Here is a 21,830-nt window from a genome sequence, read left to right as displayed (position 1 = left end):
ACAACTGTGTATGTTGTATAGCCACTGACACAATCAAGATGTAAAAAAGTGACATTGCTCCCACCAAAATTCCTGTCTAACCCTGTTTTGTTTATTCGTTGTGTTTTTTGCCTTGCCCTGATGCCTAATGTTAAGTAAATTTTCATGTGTTTACAAGCCACTGATACACCTTGTTTTGTGAAATATCTGTTTAAGTCTTTTGCTCATTTATTTATTTATTAGTATTATTATTTTGGCTGCATTGGGTCTTCATTGCTGCATGCGGGCTTTCTCTAGTTGCAGCGAGTAGGGGTTACTCTTTGTTGTGGTGCGCAGTCTTCTTATTGCGATGGCTTCTCTTGTTGCAGAGCACAGGCTCCAGCTGTGTGGGCTTCAGCAGTTGCAGCACGCAGGCTCAGTAGTTGCGACACGTGGGCCCTAGAGGGCACAGGCTTCACAGTTGTGGTGTGTGGGCTCTAGGGCACGTGGGCTTCAGTAGTTGTGGCGCACAGGCTCAGTAGTCGTGGCTCGCAGGCTACAGAGCACAGGATCAGTAGTTGTGGTGCATGGGCTTAGTTGCTTTGTGGCACGTGGGATCTTCCCGGACCAGGGATTGAACCCGTGTCCCCTGCATTGGCAGGTGGATTCTTAACCACTGCGCCACAAGGGAATTCCCCTCCTTTTAAAAAATTTATTTATTTGTTTATTTATGGCTGCATTGGGTCTTCATTGCTGTGCATGGGCTTTCTCTAGCTGCAGGGAGCGGGGGCTACTCTCTGTTGTGGTTCACAGGCTTCTCACTGCGGTGGCTTCTCTTGCTGTGGAGCATGGGCTCTAGGGTGTGGGCTTCAGTAGTTGTGGCACACGGGCTCAGTAGTTGTGGCTTGTGGGCTCTAGAGCACAGGCTCAGTAGTTGTGGCACATGGGTTTAGTTGCTCCTCAGCATGTGGGATCTTCCCGGACCAGGGCTCGAACCCGTGTCCCCTGCATTAGCAGGTGGATTCTTAACCACTGCACCACCAGGGAAATCTCCCCTCATTTTTAAATTGAGTTACTCATCTTTCACTGCTGCTTTGTGGGAGATGTTTATATATTCTGGATATAAGTTTTTTGTGAGATATATGTACTGAGAATCTTTTTTCCCATTGTACAGCTTGCCTATTTGGTTTCTTAATGGCACATTTTTTTATGGTTAGTGTTTAACATATCTTGTCCAAGAAACTGTCGTCTACCTCAGGGTTGCAAAGATATCCTTCTATGTTTTCTTCCAGGAGGATTATGGTTCTGGGCTTCACATTTAGATTTATAAGATTTATAATCATCTAGAATTAATTTTTATATCTGGAGTAAGACTGAGTTGAAATTTGTATTTTTCCATAAAGATATCCAGCTGTTTCAGCATCATTTATTAAAAAGACTTTCCTTTCACCACTGGACTGACTTGGTCCCTTGGTACCATTTAAGAAATCTTTGACTAATCCAAGTTCACTAAGATTTTCTTGTATGTTTTTTTCTAGAAGTTTAGTTCCACAATCCATTTCAAGTTAATTTTTATAGATGATGAGTGGTAAGGATAAAGCTATTTTCTTCTTTTCTCTACTTATTCTACCAGTTATAGAAGAGGGTGTTTAAATCCCCAACTCTGTAGATTTGTCCATTTCTCTCTTTAGTTCTGGGAATTTTTGCTTTATGTGCTTTGAAAGGATTACTAAGTACATGCACAATGAGGGCTGTTATGTCTTCTTGAAGAAATGATGCTTTCATTATTATAAAATCTCTCAGAAATAACACCATTTGCCTTGAAGTCTATTTTGTCTCATATGAATATAGTCACACCATCTTTCATATGTTGTTTATATAGCATAATTTCTTCTACTCTTTTACTTACAACGTATGAAACTTTATATTTAAAGTGAATTTCTGACAAAGGGTCTATATTTGGGTCTTGGTTTTTTTGAACTAAGCTGACAATTTCTGCATCTTAATTAAAGTGCTAACTATAATGTAGATATTAATATAGTTGCATTTTAACCTCACACCTTGGCACTGCTTTTTTCTACCTTGTCTTTTCTTCCTTTCCTACCTTTGTTTGGAATAAGCATGTATTTTTTCATATTTCATTTTATTTCCTGTATTGACTTACAAAAACTATACCCTTTTGGAGTATTTTTAGTGTTTCCTCTAGAGATTATAACATGCAAGTATAAATTATCACAGGCTACTTTCAATTAATTTTACACCACTTCTCAAACTGTATAAGAACCATTCTCCCCCTCTCTGTGCTCTGGTGGCCTTATATCTTACTTCTACATATGCCATAACTCACAAAATACGATGCAGTTATTTTGTTTTAAAGAGCCAATCATCTTACAATGAAACATGTAAAATTATTTTCTAAAAATGTATCTTTTATACTTATCCAGGTATTTACCCCTTCCGTTATTCTTATTTCCTGTCTGCAGATTTAGGTTCCATCTGATATAATTTCTCTTTAACCAGAACAATTTCTTCTAGTATTTCTTGTAGGTCTGTCAAGAACAAATTCTCTAAGATACTGTCTGTTTGAAAATGTCTTTATTTCAACTTCATTTCTGATGACTAATTTAAGGAGATACAAGATTCTAGGTTGAAGGTTTTTTCTGTCACCACTTTAAAGATACTGTTCCATTCCTTTATGTCTTCTAATATTTCCAGTGAGAATCCAGCTGTCATTTGTACTGTTCCTACATATGTAATGTGTTTCTATGTTTACTTTTAACATGTGCTCTTTACCATAGCTTTCTAGCACTTTACAATGTATCTAGGTCTGGTTTCCTTTGCATGTATTCTGCCTCGGCTTTGCTGTGCTTCACAGATCTGTGGGTTGATATCTTTCATCAGTTTTTGAAAGTTCTTTGTCATTATGTCTTCAAAGATTCTGTCTCCTCTTTATTGTCTGACGTCTCCTCTTTATTTCCATAGACCTTGGATGTTCTGGTCTACTTTTTTCCCGATTTTCCCTCCACCCCTCCTGATTTACGTTTCAGTTTGGAAATTTTCTTTGACCTATGTTCAAGTTCACTGATTCTTCCCTCTTCAGATTCCAGTGTGCTGTTATGCCTTTCAGACAAAATTTTCACTTGTGATAGTTAAAAAAAAAATTTCTAGCAATTCCATGTGACTCATTTTTCATATGTTCTATATCTTTGCTGAAATTCTCCCATCTTATCATCCATATTGTCTACCTTTCTCCTATATCCTTTAGTATTTTTATCATCATTTTATCTTATTTTAAAATACCTGTTTGATAAATCCAACATCTGAGCTTTTTCTCAAGTTACTTATATTGACTGTTTTGTCTTGACAACCAGCTTTTCTTTCTTTTTTGCATGTTTTGTAATTTTTAATTATAAAGTAGACACTTGGGATAAAATAACAGTAGAGGTTGAAATAAAAAATAAATAATATTTAATTCCAGAATTGGGAATAACCCTTGTGCCAGGCAACCAGAGTGGGGCAGCTGTATCTATATGATCTGTAGTTGAGCTGCTACTGGATTTTGTTGTAGCTTTTAGTTTCAAATGTTTTGAGAGCAGAATTAAGACTTTTCTTTCTGAGGCACTTAGGCTATGAGCACTGGTAAAATTCCCTTTACTGGTGTAAAGATCTCATCTCATTACACACACACACACACACACACACACACACACACACACACACCCCTTTATAACCCTGCTGCCAGCTTCTGAGGTTGCTGTTAAGTTTTCTTTGCTCTCTAGACCTGTCCCAGGCTTGCTGTTTCTTGGAGGTAACTCTGTCCACACTGCCTCAGAGGGCTTTTTCTCAGCTTTCTTGCTCCGCTCTCATCCCTGAGCAGCTCAAAGTACGGAGTTGCTGAGATTAGTTTTCACAGATCTTCTGCTCAAGGTCCTCTATTTACTGGCAGGTGCCTTGTATTTTGGGATGCTCTGTATGACTCAGTAATAATTTTTTCTTAACTCCCTGTTGTTTCACAACCTTTGGTTTACAAGCTCTGAGGTCTCAGTGAAGACCCATGGAAAAGAGTTGGCAGGTAGGTACAGACTTGCTCTGCAGCTTCCCAGGGTTTTTTTTTTTATCAGTTTCACCAGTCCACTGAGGCCATTACATGTTAGGGTAAAGTTTGGCTGGTTCCTCACTATCCCCGTCTAACCCTTCTCTTTCTCCCACTGCTCTTCTAAGGAGCAGCTGCCATGGGTGTCTTCTCTTCTATGTAGGGCTAGTTACTATCTGGAAGTTACTTTACTTAGGTCACTTTGAATCCTCAGTTCTCTGATGAGTTTAGTTTTTCTAAACTTATCCAGATGGTTTTGGTTGTTATGGTTAAGAGTGATGGTCTCTTAAGGCCCTCAACATTCTAACACTGTAACTAAGGTGTATTTCTGCTTCACAAATCTGTTCTAATAATCACTATTTTTGGGTAGTACTATGCTATTTTAGTTGCTGTAGCCTGAAGCATATGGGTACAATTTCCATTTACTTGCACTGCATATTAATAATTTCCTTTATTTTCTAAAATTGTAGTACTATAATCCTTAACAAAGTACCATAGCCTATTTGAAGACTCAAATTCCCAAGACTTTCATTCAAATATCAGTTAGTTATACCAATATCTCAGAACAGCTAAAACCAGAAAGAGCTCTACTTCTTTTGTAAATGATTAGCCACCTTCTTTCTGTCTTGGACTCAGTCTATCTTGAATTATAAAGGATCCTCAAAAAGATAGGCTGCAGGAATATGATGATATGTCTAAGTATGTGCAGGGAAGGATCAGGTGGAAAGAGGGACTGCAATCTGAAAACTGCAATAAAAGATCCAATTTTTGGAATGCTTTTCCTATCATGTTCCAGCCACATATATCTTCAGTTTGAAGAGTACTTTCTGATTTTCTTTACTTTATTTTGAAAAAATGATTTAAAACAGTTATCAATACTGAATAGCATTGCTGACCCAGGATATAGGTTTTATCCCTGTATCTCAGATCCTGAAATTTCAGAAAGTGTTACTTAAATTTTTAATTAAAAACAAAACGACATAGCATAATATAGTGGTTAAGGTAAATCCTGCCTATACCACTTATTAGGTTTTATTAGCTACTATGAGCAAATCACCCTCTAAACTTCAGTTTTCTCAATGGAAAAATGATGATAAGAATGATGCTCCCAAGTCTACCACAATCAACTTAACATATTTTTCAAAGAATACCACTCCCCAATTCAGGCAGCACTGAATACCCACATGTGAAGTACAAAAAGTACTACTACATTAAGTTCACAAAACAATGTACTGTAAGTCACCATAAAGTAACATGTATTAGATACCTAGAAACTTCAGAAAACAGAACTATTATTTATAGAATACAGGCTTATCTCATTTTACTGTGCTTCACGTTATTGTACTTTGCAGGTATTGAAATTTTTTAAAAATTGAAGGTTTGTGGCAACCCTGCTTTGAGCAGCTCTATTGGTGCCATTTTTCCAACAGCATTTGCTCACTTCATGTCTCTGTCACATTTTAATAATTCTTGCAATATTTCAAACTCTCCACCAGCAAAAAGATTATAACTTTCTGTAGGCTCAGATGATGGTTAGCATTTTTTAGCAATAAAGTATTTTTTAAATTAAGGTATGGACATTGTTTTTTAAGATATAATGCTAATCTAATAGGCTACAATATAGTATAATTATAAGTTTTACATGTACTGGGAAACCAAAATATTTGTTTGACTTGCTTTACTGTAATATCTGCTTTTTGGTCGTGGTCTGGAACTGAACCTGCAATATCATCGAGGTATGCCTGTATAAGATAAATAGGTTTAAAAGAAAAACCTAAAAGAACATAAGAAACTTTAATCAAGACTCCCCCAAAACCACCAAGGAAGATTTGAAAAAGAATTAGAAAGAACTTCTAGAAAGAAAATGGTACTTTGAAATGAAAAAGTTAGTTTTAGCCTAAAGAGCAGATTAGACACAGATGAAGAAAATTTATGAGCTAGAAAACAGATCTGACCGAAATTAAGTACAAGGAGATAGAGTTGATAAATATGAAGTTGGGATTAAAAGACATGGAGAACAGAATGGTAATGTCCTCTCACAGAAGTTCAAGGATAGAATACACACAATGTGGGAAAGGCAAAATTTAAAAATATACTGGCTAAGATTCCAGAATTGATGAAACAGGACTCCTCTGATTCAGCAAGCATAACGAACTCCAGATAGAATAAATAAAATGCTAGACACAGACACATTTTAGTAAAACTGCAGTGCACCAAAGACTAAGAGACTTAAGAGCAATTGGTGAAAAAAAGAAATCACCTATAAACAACAAAGAGTGATTTTTGTTAAACAACAACAAAAGAAGACAGATAGTATAAAGTAATATGTTCATAGTATATTGAGAGACAACACTTGTCAACATAGAGTTCTAGACTAAATTTATAAGTGAGGGCAAATTAAAAACAGTTCCAGGTAAATGCTAAGAGTATTTACCATCAAGAAATCACGGCTGAAAGAACAATCTAAGAGCTCCCACTAAGGTGCATTTGGATATTTGAGGGACATTTTTGCTTTATGAAATAACTAAGGAGTTCTACTAGCATGAGGATGAGAGCTAGAAAAGCTAAATTTTCTACAGTGATCAAGAGAGTCCTATGCTACGAATCCAGTCCCAATGCTGTTAGTGACTTGCTGAGAAACACATAAGAAGTGAGATACAAGAAAGGATGATGAACAAAAAATTGTAGAACACTTGGATTAGCTGTTCAAAAACAAAAAGAAAAATGACTAAGTTTGAGGGATATAAAAATGAAACAGAAGTAAAATACTAGAAACAGCCCCTTTATAATTAAGGTTTCCCCAAATCTGAGTCATTTGGGAAAACAGCTGAATTACTGATAAACTTTTAGTCTAAAATTGTATGGGTAATAGCCACATAAGCACAGACACAAACTGAAAGTGAAAAATGGAGAAAAGATGAGGCAAATATCAAGCAAAAAAGTCAGCAGAGCCACAGTAATATCAGGCATTATAGCTTCTAGGGTAAAAACCATTATTACAAGTAACGAGGATCATTACCTAATGGTAAAAAATTTCAACTCACCAGGAAGGAATGCTGATTCTAAACTTAGATGAACCTAGTAACATAGTTTCAAAGATATACGGAAAAAAATTGCTGTCAGGACAAACTGTTAAACCCACCATTCAGATAAACTTAAAAAGTTTCCTTTAATAACAGATAAGGTGATAACAGATTGAAGTATAAAGAAGATATGAACTATGCAAGTAACAAGGATGAGTTAACAGACATACAGAAAACCTTGCAGTCAACAAATAGAGAATACATACTTCCTTCAATCACATTCATAAAGACTGACCTCTTACAAGTAAGTCAAATACCAAAAGAAAATCTATCATACAGAACATGTTCCCGGTCAACACTGTAATTCTACAATTAAGTTGTAAAATGTTAGAAGAAAATAGCCAAAATATCTCCCATAACTTTAGAATATAAAAAACAAAATGTTTAATAATTAACAGGTCATAGTTAAAATAATAAGGACATATTTTGATTAACATATCCTACCGATATAATACGATCTCCTTTCCTGAGCTCTCCACTAAGATCAGCAGGTCCGCCAGCCAAAATAAAGGAAATAAATATTCCTTCTCCATCTTCACCTCCTACAATGTTGAAACCAAGGCCTGTTGAACCACGATGAAGAACAACTTTTCTAGGTTCCCTGAAAATTAAAAAAATATTGAATACCTTAAAACACAAAGAGAACTTGACTTTCTATCAATGAGAATTCCCTATTGATAAATCATATTTCCATATTATAAAAAAAGTCAGATGAAATTTAAAAGTTTTCTAAACTCTGGGGTAAAGAGATTCTTTCCAAGCCTAGAAATTAAAAGGAAAAATACTAATTTTATATAGAAGCTAAAAATCCTTTTTAACAAGCAAACATAAAACTAAAATAAAAAGGAGAAAACAATGTGGAAATTTAAAAATAATGATATAAAGAGCCTACTCAAAAAATAATACTCATGAAAAGCTGATGTTGCACACACTTTACTGCCTAAGAAACAGTCACTGTCTCTACTTCTTACATGTTGTAAAAGGCAGATATCCCTTTGTCTTAGAGAAGGTAGGCAGGCCCCCTTTCTACTCTCAAACGGATGAATCATGAATAGCCTACGCCAGTCACTGCAATTTCACTCGTTTGCTAAGGTGAGGCTATGACCCTATTCTGGTCTCTAAGAAATAACAGGAAATTTTACTGTCACTTTCCAAAGAAAGACTCTAACAAGGCACAAAGCATATTCTGTCCCCATACAAAGCATATTTGTTCCCCTCCTTATTCCAAATCACTCCCACACAAAAGAATGAACTATAAAATCTTTACTGGTTTGGACATATTACAATCATGAAGATAGCCAGCAGAATTCCAGAGATACCATGGACCTAGTTTTGCTACACAAATGTTAGAAATGCCCATCTCTAGACTTTCTATATAAAGTAATTAAATATCTTTATTTCTTAAGTCACATCCCTCCAATTCATCTACCTATCTCTGCTTTCCATCCATTCTAAGATGCATCTCTTTTGTTCCCTCCAACTCCCAATTTAAAATCTCTGAAATCAGAATACATCTTACCACTAATAACGTTTCACATTTGCTGCCACTTATACATAATTGTGTGAAAACTATTTACATCTTCCAGTAAGACCATGAAAATTCCAAGAGCTGACTGTTTTAGATATGATGAATCACAGAATATCATTTGAGATTAGAATGTATCATATTTGGTAAATATTTAAAAAAATTAATCTGCTTTTTCTAAAACACTGCAGAAAGCTCTTGGTAACAAACGGCTTAACAGAAGTAAATATTTCTAAAAACTGAATTTTAGGGATCCTTCCATATAATGTGGAATTAACCTTCTTAAATATTTGTCTGCTCAAAACTTAAAGTGGTGTTTTCTAGTCATACATAGGTATTCACCATTAATCAGCTTTGTCAGTTCACTTACAGGATTAACAAAATTATACTAAATATTTTCTTGTCAAAAATAGCAAAATTCAACAATATGTTGTTTAGGAAATATATACATAAACACCTATATGAAAGAAAAAAGGGAATAATAAATCCAAAATTCAGGAAAGGAGTTAACTTGGTGGGGCAATGTAGGAGAAGCAGGGTAGGATCAGGGGCACAAGACAGGTTTCACTATACTGGTCTTACTTCCTTGTTAGATTGTGGACTCATGGTTTAGGGTTCCTATAATACATTAAAACATATGTATGAATTATAATTTTGCATTAGCAAATAATAATTTAAAAATACCCTGCTGAAATCCAATAGTATTTCCAGAGGAAAATAAATTGATTTTTCAAATAACATAAGCATTTGAAGAGATGCTCAACATCATTAGGCACTACGGAAATGCATCAACATCACAGTAAGATACATCTCACCTATAACAATGGCTATAAAACAAAACAAAAGAGAAAAAACAAATGTTGCTGAAGATGTGGAGAAATGGGAATCCTCATATATTGATGGTGGGAATGTAAAATGGGGTGGCTGCTACAGAAAACAGTTAGGTGGTTCCTCATGAACCTAAACATAGTTACCATATGACCCAGTAATTCCACTTCTAGGTATGTATCTAAAGGAACTAAAAGCAGGTATGCAAGCAGCTATGTGCATGCCAGTGTTTATCAGAGCATTATTCACAATACCCAAAAGGTGGAAACAACCCAAGTGTCCATCAACAGATGAATGGATAAACAAAATGTGGTACATACATATAATTAAATGTTATTCAGCCATAACCAGAAATGAAGTTCTGATACATGCTACAACATGTATGAATCTTGAAAACATCATTATGCTACATGAAAGAAGCCAGATACAAAAGGTTAAGTATTATAAGATTCCACTACATGAACAATTTTAGAATATGCAAATTCAGAGAGACAAAATGTGGATTAGAAGTTACCAGGAGCTGGGAGAACAGGGAAATGTGGAATTATTGCATAATGGTTATAGAGTTTGTCTGAAGCGATGAAAAGGGTTTCTTTTCTTTTGCTGTGCCATGTGGCATGTGGGATCTTAGTTCCCTGACCAGGATCAAACCCACGCCCCCTGCATTGGAAGCGTGGAGTCTTTTTTTTTTTTTTTTTTAAACATCTTTATTGGAATATAATTGCTTTATAATGGTGTGTTAGTTTCTGCTTTATAACAAAGTGAATCAGCTATACATATACATATATCCCCATATCTCTTCCCTCTTGTGTCTCCCTCCCACCCTCCCAGGTGGTCACAAAGCACCGAGCTGATCTCCCTGTGCTATGCAGCTGGGAAGCGTGGAGTCTTAATCACTGGATCACCAGAGAAGTCCTGAACAGGGTTTGGAAAAAGATAGTGGTGTTGGTCGTAAACATCGTGAATGCAATTAATGCCACTGAATCGCAATTTGAAAATGGTTACAATAGCAAATTTTATGTTATATACATTTTACCACAATTTTAAAAATTTATAATGTAATATACTAAAAATCACTGTTGTACATTTTAAATGGTAAACTGTATGGTGTAAATCATATCTCAATAAAGCTGTTAGAAAATGAACTTCAGAATTATTAACTGTTTGTATGTTGGGATTTCTTTTATTTTCTCTTTTTATTGGTGATGTGATATAATCTCTGAAAAATTGTTTAGGGTTAAATTGTGGAGAACTTCTAATATGAAGTAAAGATATCTGTACTTCATTATCTGGGCAAAGGAGTATAATGATCAAAAAGGAGTGATAAAACACTCACCATTTAGGAAGACATATTCAATAATCAACTGCCTGATTTTTATAGAAGAATACAGAAAACAGGTAGGCCTGTTGTGTAATACTACAGAGTCCAACAAATATTCTAGACAAGAGATATGCAGTGAAAAAAGATGGGGAACAGCAATCAAGATGCTAATATGACATATTTTTAATTTGAAAAATATGCTGATTAAAGACTAGATAAGCCATTAACTACTTCCTCTTTACTTCTATAAATAAGCAGTATTAGAGAATAACAGCAACAATAAAACGACCACGACAGGTCAGTATACTAGCACAGCCTAAAGATTAACAGGCGAGAATTCACACCACAGACATATAATCACAAACACTATTCTTTCCGGTAATTTTCATCCTAAAACAATTACTGAGCGCCTATTAAATTAAGTTCTCAATATTGCTAACTCCTGAAGAAGAGGACAAAGACAAACACCCCTATCTGACATTTAAGAGATCACTGCTTAGACTCAAGAGTCTGACAGATAAAGAATAATTATGATTATAAAGGTTCAAAAATAATAATGCTAACAATAATACAATTAATAAAAACATAAAATGGCATGAATTGTCATACATTTTAACATTAAATGCTATAATATGAAATACTTCTACAAAATTTACTTCTACAAAAGCTATAAAGCAAACTGTTCAAACATAATATCATATTACTATGTTGAATAATGTGAAAAAGATCTAAAATATTTTTTCATTTTTTTTTCCCACTTAGATAAAAGAGTTTTTTGGGGAATAAAAAGACAGTTAGGGCTTCCCTGGTGGCACAGTGGTTGAGAGTCCGCCTGCCAGTGCAGCGGACACGAGTTCGTGCCCCGGTCCGGGAGGATCCCACATGTCACGGAGCGGCTGGGCCCGTGAGCCATGGCCACTGAGCTTGCGCATCTGGAGCCTGTGCTCCGCAACGGGACAGGCCACAACAGTGAGAGGCCTGCGTACCACCAAAAAAGAGACAGCTAATCTAAAAAACTGTCAGTGAGTAACGTTAGTAATGTTAGATGGAAGTAAATTTTAGGTGTCAGAATAAATAGCAACACTAAAAAAAAGCAGTGATTTATTTGTAATATATTTTTACACTTATGGCCCTTCAATGAACCCTCCAATAAAAAAAGTAAGGTTTAGGTTCATTATCTGTTAATAAAATTAGTCCTGAAAATTGTGACTATCCTAGTTGGCTAATTATAGCTCCATCTAATAGTTGGCTTTATGTAAGAAGGATGACTATTCAGTTTATTACCTTGTAATTTCATCATCTCCAAGCACTGCTTTCGAAACAGGTGAATATCTGGCTGGTGATGCTGGTGTCTGGCCCAAGTAGGAAGATGTGCTAACATGGTTATCAACAGGCTGAGAAGAAGCTTTAAAATAAAGTAAGTAAAAAAAACACTTGAAAAAGGAAACATACCATTCAGTACCACATTTGTGGATTATCAGTTTCAAAGTTAATTAATGTATAATTCATATTCACTCATTTATATAATAGAATTTGGTAGAGAAAATTTATTTATTAGGTAAAAAAATTAGAGAAGCTCAAGTTTCCAGGTGAAAACTAGTTTAGAAATTCAGATTAGTAAAGCAAACTTATTCCATTTTGTTTCTCTGAGAAAACAGAACTAAAAAGGAGTTTATAGTTTTACAGTAACTGGAGTTACAGTAATTGATTTGCACAATGAAATCCAGGAAAGATTATTCAAAAGACTGTCAGAGGAAAGACTGAACCAAATCAGTCTTAAGTACAATAACTTTATTTTTCTAAGAAGTTATTTTGCAGATTAATGTTTTTAGAAAGTATATATGGCTGCTCCCTGAACAACATGGGGGTTAGAAGCACCGACCCTCCAAAAAATTGAAAATGCACATATAACTTTATAGTTGGGCCTCCATATCCATGGTTCTGCATCCACAGATTCAGCTAACCGCAGATCTGTAGTACGTACTGAAAAAATCCACGTATAAGTGGACCCACATAGTTCAAACCCATGTTGCTCAATGATCAACTGTATACTCAAACTCTGGTTGTGAATAACGAAAACCAAAAGCTTAAAAATAGGTGCAAAAAGACTATGCTTGACAAAGTTTTAGAATAAATTGAGGGACTTCTGGTTTCCAGCTTGGCATATAAGAAGCTTTGAGTCATTACTCTGTCCTAACAACAACTAAAAAGGTGAACAAACTGAAAAATCAACAATCCTTCTTAGATGCTTAAGATAGAAGTCATAGGGCAAAACACTGTCCCCCCAATTAAGGAGACTGATAGGTGAATACAGAAAATCACAACTTACTAGAGCAGAAATCTCTGTGGTAACAAGTGCTGGGGTAGAGTAACCTGAACTGTAATTAACATATTGTTGGGGGCTCAGTGTGGATGACTTTGGGAGTCAAAAACTCCGGGGGAACCCCATCATCAGGGGCTCCACATTTTTGTGAGTCTTACCTCCTAGAACTCTACAGGTTCTCACAGTGAATACTGGAGAAAAATTCTGTCATGCTTCTGGCAGAAGGAGGGGAAAAGGAACCATTTTGAAATACATTAAGAGCATTTTGTTCTTCTTAACAGTCTGTCCTCAGAAGAAACTATTTAACCAGAGCCTCACCTGCTGGGGTTTTGTCAGAGCCCAACAGAGCTGGGGGAAGGGAAATAACCAAATCTAGCCAATTCTAGCCATCCTGTCCTAAGGGAGCAGAACAGGGGAGAATACTGAGAAGCACTGTGAAGAGCACTGCAGAGGCACAAGGTCACTAAGAGACTGAGACTTAATCACAGGCCTATTCAACACTTTTCCACTCGAACACCTTATCACCATATTACTAAAGGCGTATTTACAGCCGTTCCTTTTATCCAGTACATCATGCCTGGCTATCAAGAAAAAACTACAAGACATACAAAAAGGCAAAAACACAGTTTGAAGAGACAGAGCAAGCATAAGAGCCAGACTCATATATGGCAGTGAGGTTGGAATTATCAGACCAGGAATTTGAAGCAATAATGATTAATGTGCTAATGGCTCTAATGGATAAAGAACACAATATGCAAGAACAGATGGGCAATACTAGCGGAGAGATGAAAACTCTAAGAAAGAAACAAAAAGAAATACTAGAGATCAAAAACTCCATAACAGAAATGAAGAATGTCTTTTATGAGCTACTAGTAGTCTGGACATGGCTGAGGAAAGAATCTGAGCTTGAGGATATCTCAATGGCAACCTCTAAAACTGAAAAGCAAAGAGAAAAAATGACTGGGGGGAGAAAAACCAGAACAGAATACCCAAGAACAGTGGTAGAACTACAAAAGGTGTAACATATATGTAATGAGGATACCAAAAGGAGAAAAGGGAGAGAAAGGAATAGAAGAAATCTTTGAAACAATAATGATGAGAATTTCCTCCAATTAATGCCAGACACCAAACCATAGATCTAGGAAGCTCAGAGAACACTAAGCAGGTTAAATGCAAAGAAAAGTTACACCTAGGCATATCCTTTTCAAACTACAGGAAAAAAAAAAAAAAAAAAAGGAAGAAAAGCCCTAAATAAAGTCATGGGAAAAAACCTCACCTTACTGATAGAGGTGCAAGGTAAGAATTACATATGACTTCTCCTCAGAAACCATTCAAGCAAGACAGTGGAGTGAAAATGCAGTGTTAAGAGAAAAAACCCACCTGTGAAATTATCCTTCAAAAGTGAAGAAGAAATAAAGACTTCCTTAAACAAAAATTGAGGGAATATTTATTGCTAGTAGATCTGCCTTTTGAAATGTTAAAAGAAGTTCTTTAGAGAGAAGGGAAGTTAGTAGGTCAGAAACTCAGTTACACAGAAAGAAAGGAAGAGCACTGATGAAGGAATAAGCAAAGGTAAAATAAAACTCATTTTTCTTATTTTTCTTATTCCTGATTGATCTAACAAATAACACTTTGTTCAAAACAATAGCAATACTGTATTCGACTATGTCTGTATATATGTTTATGTATAAATGAAATGAATGTCAGCAATGATACAAGGGATGGGAGGGAGGAATTAGGATTATTTTGTTATTATAAGGAACTCACACTACCCATAAAGCTGTACAGTGTTGGGCTTCCCTGGTGGCGCAGTGGTTGAGAGTCCGCCTGCCGATGTGGGGGACGCGGGTTTGTGCCCTGGTCCAGGGGGATCCCACATGCCGCGGAGCGGCTGGGCCCGTAAGCCATGGCCGCTGGGCCTGTGCGTCTGGAGCCTGTGCTCCGCAACGGGAGAGGCCACAACAGTGAGAGGCCTGCGTACAGCTAAAAAAAAAAAAAAAAAAAAACCTGTACAGTGTTACTTCAAAGTGGACTTAGATTACTATACATGTATATTGCAAACTCTAGGGCAACCACTAAAAAAAGTAAAAGAGAATGTAACTAATACACTAAGAAAGGAGAGAAAACAGAATCACGCAAAATGCTTAATTAAAGCCATAAAAGGCAGGAAAAAAATGGATACAGGAATGTAAAAAAAATGTAAAAAAAATGTAAAATGTAATGTAAAAAAAGTACATTACAGAATGTAAAAAAAAATGGATACAAATACAGGAGCAAAGAACAGGGTAACAAATAGAAAAGAGTAGCAAATATCATAGACATTAATCCAACTATATCAATAATCACTTAAAACATCAATGGCCTAAATGCACCAATTCGAAGACAGATACTGTCAGAGTGGGTCAAAAAACCAAGATATACTGTCTACAAGAAAGCCAATTTAAATATAAAGGCCTATATATTAAAAGGAATGGAGAAAGATATACCATGCTAACACTAATCAAAAGAAAGCAGGAGTAGCTATATTAATTTCAGACAGAGAAGACTTCAAAGTAAGGAAAATTATCTAGGTTAAAGAAAGGCATTTCTTAATGATAAAGTGGTCAATTCTCCAAGAAGACATGATAATCTTTAACACCTAACAACAAAGTGTCCAACTATGTGAGGCCAAAACAGATAGAACTGAAAAGAGAAACAGATTAATCCACACCTCTTTATCAGAAATGAACAAATACAGCAGGCAGAAAATCAGGAAGGACATAGCTGAACTTAGTAACATCACTAATCAACTGGATATGATGGACACCTATAGACTACTTCATCCAACAACAGCAAAACACATATTTTTCTTAAGCTCCCACATAACATTCACCAAGATAGACCATGTTCTGGGCTATGAAACATACCTTAACTAATTAAAAAAAAATAGAAATCATACAATGTCCGTTCTCAGACCACAGTGAAATTAAACTAGAAATCAATAACAATATGATAGCTAAAAATCCCCCAATACATGGTGATTAAATAACACAAACACACTCCTAAATAACACTTGGGTCAAAGAAGAAATCTCTGGAGAAATTTAAAAAATGTTTTGAACTAAATGAAAATGAAAACACAACCTATCAAAATCTGTGGGATAGGGGCTTCCCTGGTGGCGCAGTGGTTGAGAGTCCGCTGGCCGACGCAGGGGACATGGGTTCGTGCCCCAGTCCGGGAAGATCCCACATGCTGCGGAGTGGCTGGGCTGGTGAGCCATGGCCGCTGAGCCTGTGCGTCCGGAGCCTGTGCTCCACAACGGGAGAGGCCACAACAGTGAGAGGCCCGTGTACTGCAAAAAAAAAAAAAAAAATCTGTGGGATACAGCAAAAGCAGTGCTTAGAGGGAAATTTATAGTATTGAATGCATATATTAGAAAAAAAAGATCTAAAATGAATCATCTTAGCTTCCACCTGATAAAACTAGAAAAAGAGTAAATTAAATTCAAAGTAAGCAGGAGGAAAAAAATAATAAAAATAGAGCAGAAATCAATGAAATTAAAAACAGGAAATCTGGGCTTCCCTGGTGGCGCAGTGGTTAAGAATCCACCTGCCAATGCAGGGGACATGGGTTTGAGCCCTGGACCAGGAAGATCCCACATGCCGTGAAGCAATGAAGCCTGTGCACCACAACTACTGAGCCTGCGCTCTAGAGCCTGCGTGCCACAACTACTGAAGCCCACGTGCCTAGATCCCGAGCTCTGCAACAAGAGAAGACACTGCAATGAGAAGCCCGCGCACTGCAGTGAAGAGTAGCCCCTGCTCGCTGCAACTGGAGAAAGCCTGCGTGCAGCAAGAAGACCCGACGCAGCCAAAAATAAATAAAATAAATAAATAAATAAATAAAACCAGGAAATCAACAGATTAAAAAAATCAATAAAACCAAAAGTTGGGTCTTTGAAAAGATCAATAAAATCAATAAGCCTCCAGCCAGGCTAACTAAGAAAAAAAGAGAGAAGACAGAAATGAAAGAGGGCATATCACTACAGATTCCATGGAGATTAGAAGAATAGTAAGTACTACGAACAACTCTATGCCCACAGATTTGATAACCTAGATGAAATGGACCAATTCCTTGAAAGACACAATCTGTCAAAACTCACAAGAAAGAAACAGGCAATCTGAACAACCCTATATCTATTAAAGAAATTGAATCAATAATGATAACCTTCAGTGGTGAGTTCTACCAAACTTTTAAGAAAGGAATTACACCAATTCTCTATAACCTCTTCCAGCAGACAGAAGCCAAGGGAATACTTCCTAACTCATTCTATGAGGCCAGCATTATCCTAACAAAACCAAACAAAGAAATCATAAGAAAAAACCCTCTAGAACAACATCACTCATGAACATAAATGGAAAAATCTTCAACAAGATATTAGCAAACCAAATCCAACAATATGTAAAAAGAATTATGTACCACAAGCATCTGGGATTTATCCCAGGTATGCAAGGCTGGTTCACCATGCAAAAAACAATATGATCCATCACAACAACAGGCTAAAGAAAAGTCACGTAATCATATCAATAGATAAAGAAAAAGCATTTGATAAAATCCAAAATATTAATTTATAAGAAAATCTCTCAGTTAACTAGGAATAGTGGGAAGTATTGTCAACCTGATCAAGAATACTTGGGCTTCCCTGGTGGCGCAGTGGTTGAGAGACCGCCTGCCAATGCAGGGGACACAGGTTAGTGCCCCGGTCCGGGAAGAGCCCACACGCTGCGGAGCGGCTGGGCCCATAAGCCATGGCCACTGAGCCTGTGCGTCCAGAGCCTGTGCTCTGCAACGGGAGAGGCCACAACAGTGAGAGGCCCGCGTACCGCAAAAAAAAAAAAAAAAAAAAAAAGAATACTAACATCCTACAGCTGACATAATACTTAATGGTGAGGAACTTGAAGCTTTACCACTAAAATTAGGAGCAAGTGAAGGATGTCTTAGTTAATGCATTAACATAGGAAAAGGAAACAAAAGGTATGTAGATTGAGAAAGAAGCAATAGAACTGTCTTTGTAGATGTCATGATTGTTTATGTAGAAAATCTGAAAGAACTGACCAAAAAAACTCATGGAACTAATAAGCAATTATAGCAAGGTTGCAAGATATATTATATATATTGTATATATTAACCTTTATACAAGGTTAATATATAAAGTTGACTGCTTTCCTGTATACCAGCAATGAACAAGTGAAATTTGAAATTAAAAACACACTACCATTTACATTAGCATCCCCTAAAATGATATACTTAGGTATAAATCTAATGATCTACGTGAGCAAAACTACAAAAACTCTGATGAAAGATATCAAAGAAGAACTAAATATCGAGAGAGAGCCTATGTTCATGGATAGGAAGCCTCAATACTGTCAAGATGTTAGTTCTTCTCAACTTGATCTACAGATTCAATGCAACCCCAATCAAAATACTAGTAAGTTATTTTGTGGTTATTGTCAAACTGATTGTAGAGTTTATATAGAGAGGCAAAACACCTAGAATAGACAACCCAATAATGAAGCAGAAGAACAAAGTTGGAGGGCTGATACTACCTGAGTTCAAGACCTCCTAAAAAGCTACAGTAATCAAGACAGTGTGATATTGGCAAAAGAAAAGGAAAATGTTAGATCAATGGAATATAACAGAGAATCCAGAAATAGACTCATATATAGGCAACTGATCACTGATAAAGGAGCAAAGGCAAACACAATGGAGCAAAGGCAGTCTTTTCAACAGGTGTTATTAGAACAACTGGACATCCACATAAAAAAAAAGAATCTAGATATAAACCATGTGAAAATTAATTCAAAATGGATCACAGACATAGTAAAACCCCAAACTATAAAAATCCTAGAAGATAACATAGGAGAACATCTTGATGATCTTGGGTTTGGCAATGGTTTTTCAGATACAACACCAAAGGCATGACCCATGAAAGAAAACTGACAAGGTAGACCTCATTAAAATTAAACATTTCTGCTCTGTGAAAGACACTGTCTAGTGAATGAAAAGACAAGCCACAGGGCTTCCCTGGTGGCGCAGTGGTTGAGAGTCCGCCTGCCGATGCAGGGGACATGGGTTCGTGCCCCAGTCCGGGAAGATCCCACGTGCTGCGGAGCAGTTGGGCCCGTGAGCCATGGCCGTTGGGCCTGCGCGTCTGGAGCCTGTGCTCCGCAACGGGAGAGGCCACAACAGTGAGAGGCCCACATACCGCAAAAAAAAAAAAAAAAAGACAAGCCACAGACTGGGAGAAAATATCTGCAAAACATATATGTGATAATGAACTTTAGCGAAAATATGCAAAGAGCTCTTAAACTCAACAAGACAATAAACAATCCAATTTAAAAATGTGCCAAAGACTCTTAACAGACACCTCACCAAAAAAGATATACAGATGGCAAATAAGCATATGAACAGATACTCCTTATCATATGACATCAAGGAAATGCTTATTAAATCAATGTGATACTGCTGAATAACTATTAGAATGGCTAAAAACCAGAACAGTGATAACACAAAATGCTTGTGAGGATGTGGAGTAACAGAACTTTCATACGTTGTTGGTGGGAAAGCAAAATGGTACAGCCACTTTGGAAGACAATTTGGCTGTTTCTTATAAAACCAAACATATTCATACCATACGATCCAGCAATTGCACTCCTTGGTTATTTACCCAAAGGAATTAAAAACTCATGCACATTACTACGTGAAAGAAGGTTTGTTTTTTTCAAACATCTAGGCCTTCTTTAATTCAAAAGTTTATGGAAAACTTTAGCCTGTGCTATATTTTAAAATATTTACTGGATTGTTATCTCAAATTTCACAAAATCAGCAGAGGGCTTAATTAATTATTTTAATTGTTTTTAAGGAGTTTGAGGCTTTTTGGTGTAATTTGGGTATTTCAATTGGACATATGTGATATATTCAATGCCATTTTGTGAGTTTCAGGTAAACTGGAAATGTTAATCAAATTATCTAAAATGTATTTTATGAAAAGTAAAATATGACATATTTGGTTTTTGTTTTTAATTTTTATTGGAGTACAGTTGATTTACAATGTTGTGTTAGTTTTAGGTGTAGAGTTAAGATTTTAAAAGGCTACATACTGTATGATTCCAACTACATGATAATCCGGAAAAGGCAAAACTATGGAGGCAGTAAAATTATCAGTGGATGCCAGAGGCTAGAGGGGAGGGAGGGATGAATAGGCAGTGCACAGGATGTTTAGGGCAATGAAGCCACTCTGTATGATACTGATAGTGGGTACATGTCATTATACATTTGTCCAAACCCATAGGATGTACAACATCAAGAGTGAACCCTAATGTATACTATGGGCTTTGGGTAATGATATGGCAATGTAGGGTCATCAATTGTAACAAACGTACCACTCTGGTAGATGTTGGTAATAGGAGAGGCTATGCACGTGGGACATTTCTGTACCTTTGCTTAATATTTCTGTGAACCTAAAATTGCTTTAAAATATAAAGCCTATTTAAAAAAAAGACATGCCCTGACACCAGCTCAGATCTGTCAACCCAATTTATAATTATTCCTTTTAATGCACCATAAAAGAATGGAAACCCGATAAAAAATAGGAATAAAAAACAAGCAAACATTATTTATTGGTTCATTTCAATAATAAAAAACATCATTATAGTTCATCAACTGTAATTCTAGTGAGAGCTAAGAACAGAAAATTACAAAGTTATTCCTGGCCCAGGTAAGCAACACATTTCAGTTTTAACTTCCAAAAGCACAACACATCTGAATTATGTGCATTATTATCAAAACACATAGAAACAATATTTAACTTTCTTGAGGTATTAACTATGATAAAGTTACTAGGCATTTCAAAATCTAGCTGTAATATTTATTATTTAACCATGAATCTCTTCTTTCACTACATTACCGAGTGCCTTCCATGCACAAAGCATTATAACACCCACTGGGAAAACAAAAATGCAAGGATCATTAATTCAAATTACTATAGTGGCCAGACAGGTTACATATATGAGTGAAGTAACCTGAGTGAAAGACAGTAGGCAGTGACTGGAAGTATGGTGTACTGGAAACCATTATGTGCTATCAAAAGAACATAGCAAAAAAAAAAAAAAAAAAAAAAAGGAGATAGCATCCATACATCTCTTTCTGTAATCATACAAAAAGGAAAAAGTCTATAATGTCTATTAATAGTATAGGGCTTAGACGTCCAGAGCCATCTTTGAGTTTACACGTTTGCAGTCTCCAATAGCAATTTCTTCCCGTCCAATTCATATATAAGATACTCTTCTGCATTTGAGCCAAAGGATTTTCTACCAATGGCTCTTCTGAAGTCCAAAGTCTTTCTTGGGTGATGTGTAAGAATATCTGTGATTTTCAAGGGAACCGGCATGTTGCCCTAAAGCAACAGACATGCATGTGAACCACTGTAATCACTGGCCATTTAAAGTCCAGAGTTTACTGATTTTTTACTCAAATTTCTTTGCTACATTATCAAGTTTGGCTGAAACAGCAAACAAACAAAGAAACAAACCCAACTGGGCAAGAAATTCAGTCAACTTCTCAAGCCAGAAAATGTACCTTTTCCCTACCATATCCAGACTGTGCCTTTTACTCAATGGACCTTTTCTGAAGGAGTCATTCTCACATGTAAGGCATAGTAT

General features: G+C 36.2%; 1 protein-coding gene across 10 annotated transcripts in view; it reads right to left on the bottom strand.

Moving 5' to 3' along the window:
• The window catches only part of DLG1 (discs large MAGUK scaffold protein 1), a 295,020-nt gene that overhangs the window by 90,546 nt on the left and 182,644 nt on the right, over positions 1-21,830 (bottom strand). For all 10 annotated transcript variants that reach the window (XM_081235927.1, XM_081235926.1, XM_081235924.1 and 7 more), the window contains 2 exons: positions 12,093-12,213; positions 7,579-7,735 (listed from right to left, as the gene is read on the bottom strand). In XM_081235927.1, coding sequence (XP_081092053.1) covers positions 7,579-7,735; positions 12,093-12,213 — 278 coding nt within the window. The remainder of the gene's footprint in view (positions 1-7,578; positions 7,736-12,092; positions 12,214-21,830) is intronic.

This window comes from Mesoplodon bidens (genome assembly GCF_964165515.1).
Source record: "Mesoplodon bidens genome assembly, chromosome: 5".
Lineage (NCBI taxonomy): Eukaryota > Metazoa > Chordata > Mammalia > Artiodactyla > Ziphiidae > Mesoplodon > Mesoplodon bidens.
Note: the sequence above shows the minus strand (reverse complement) of the source record. Positions and strands in the feature narration are given on the sequence as shown.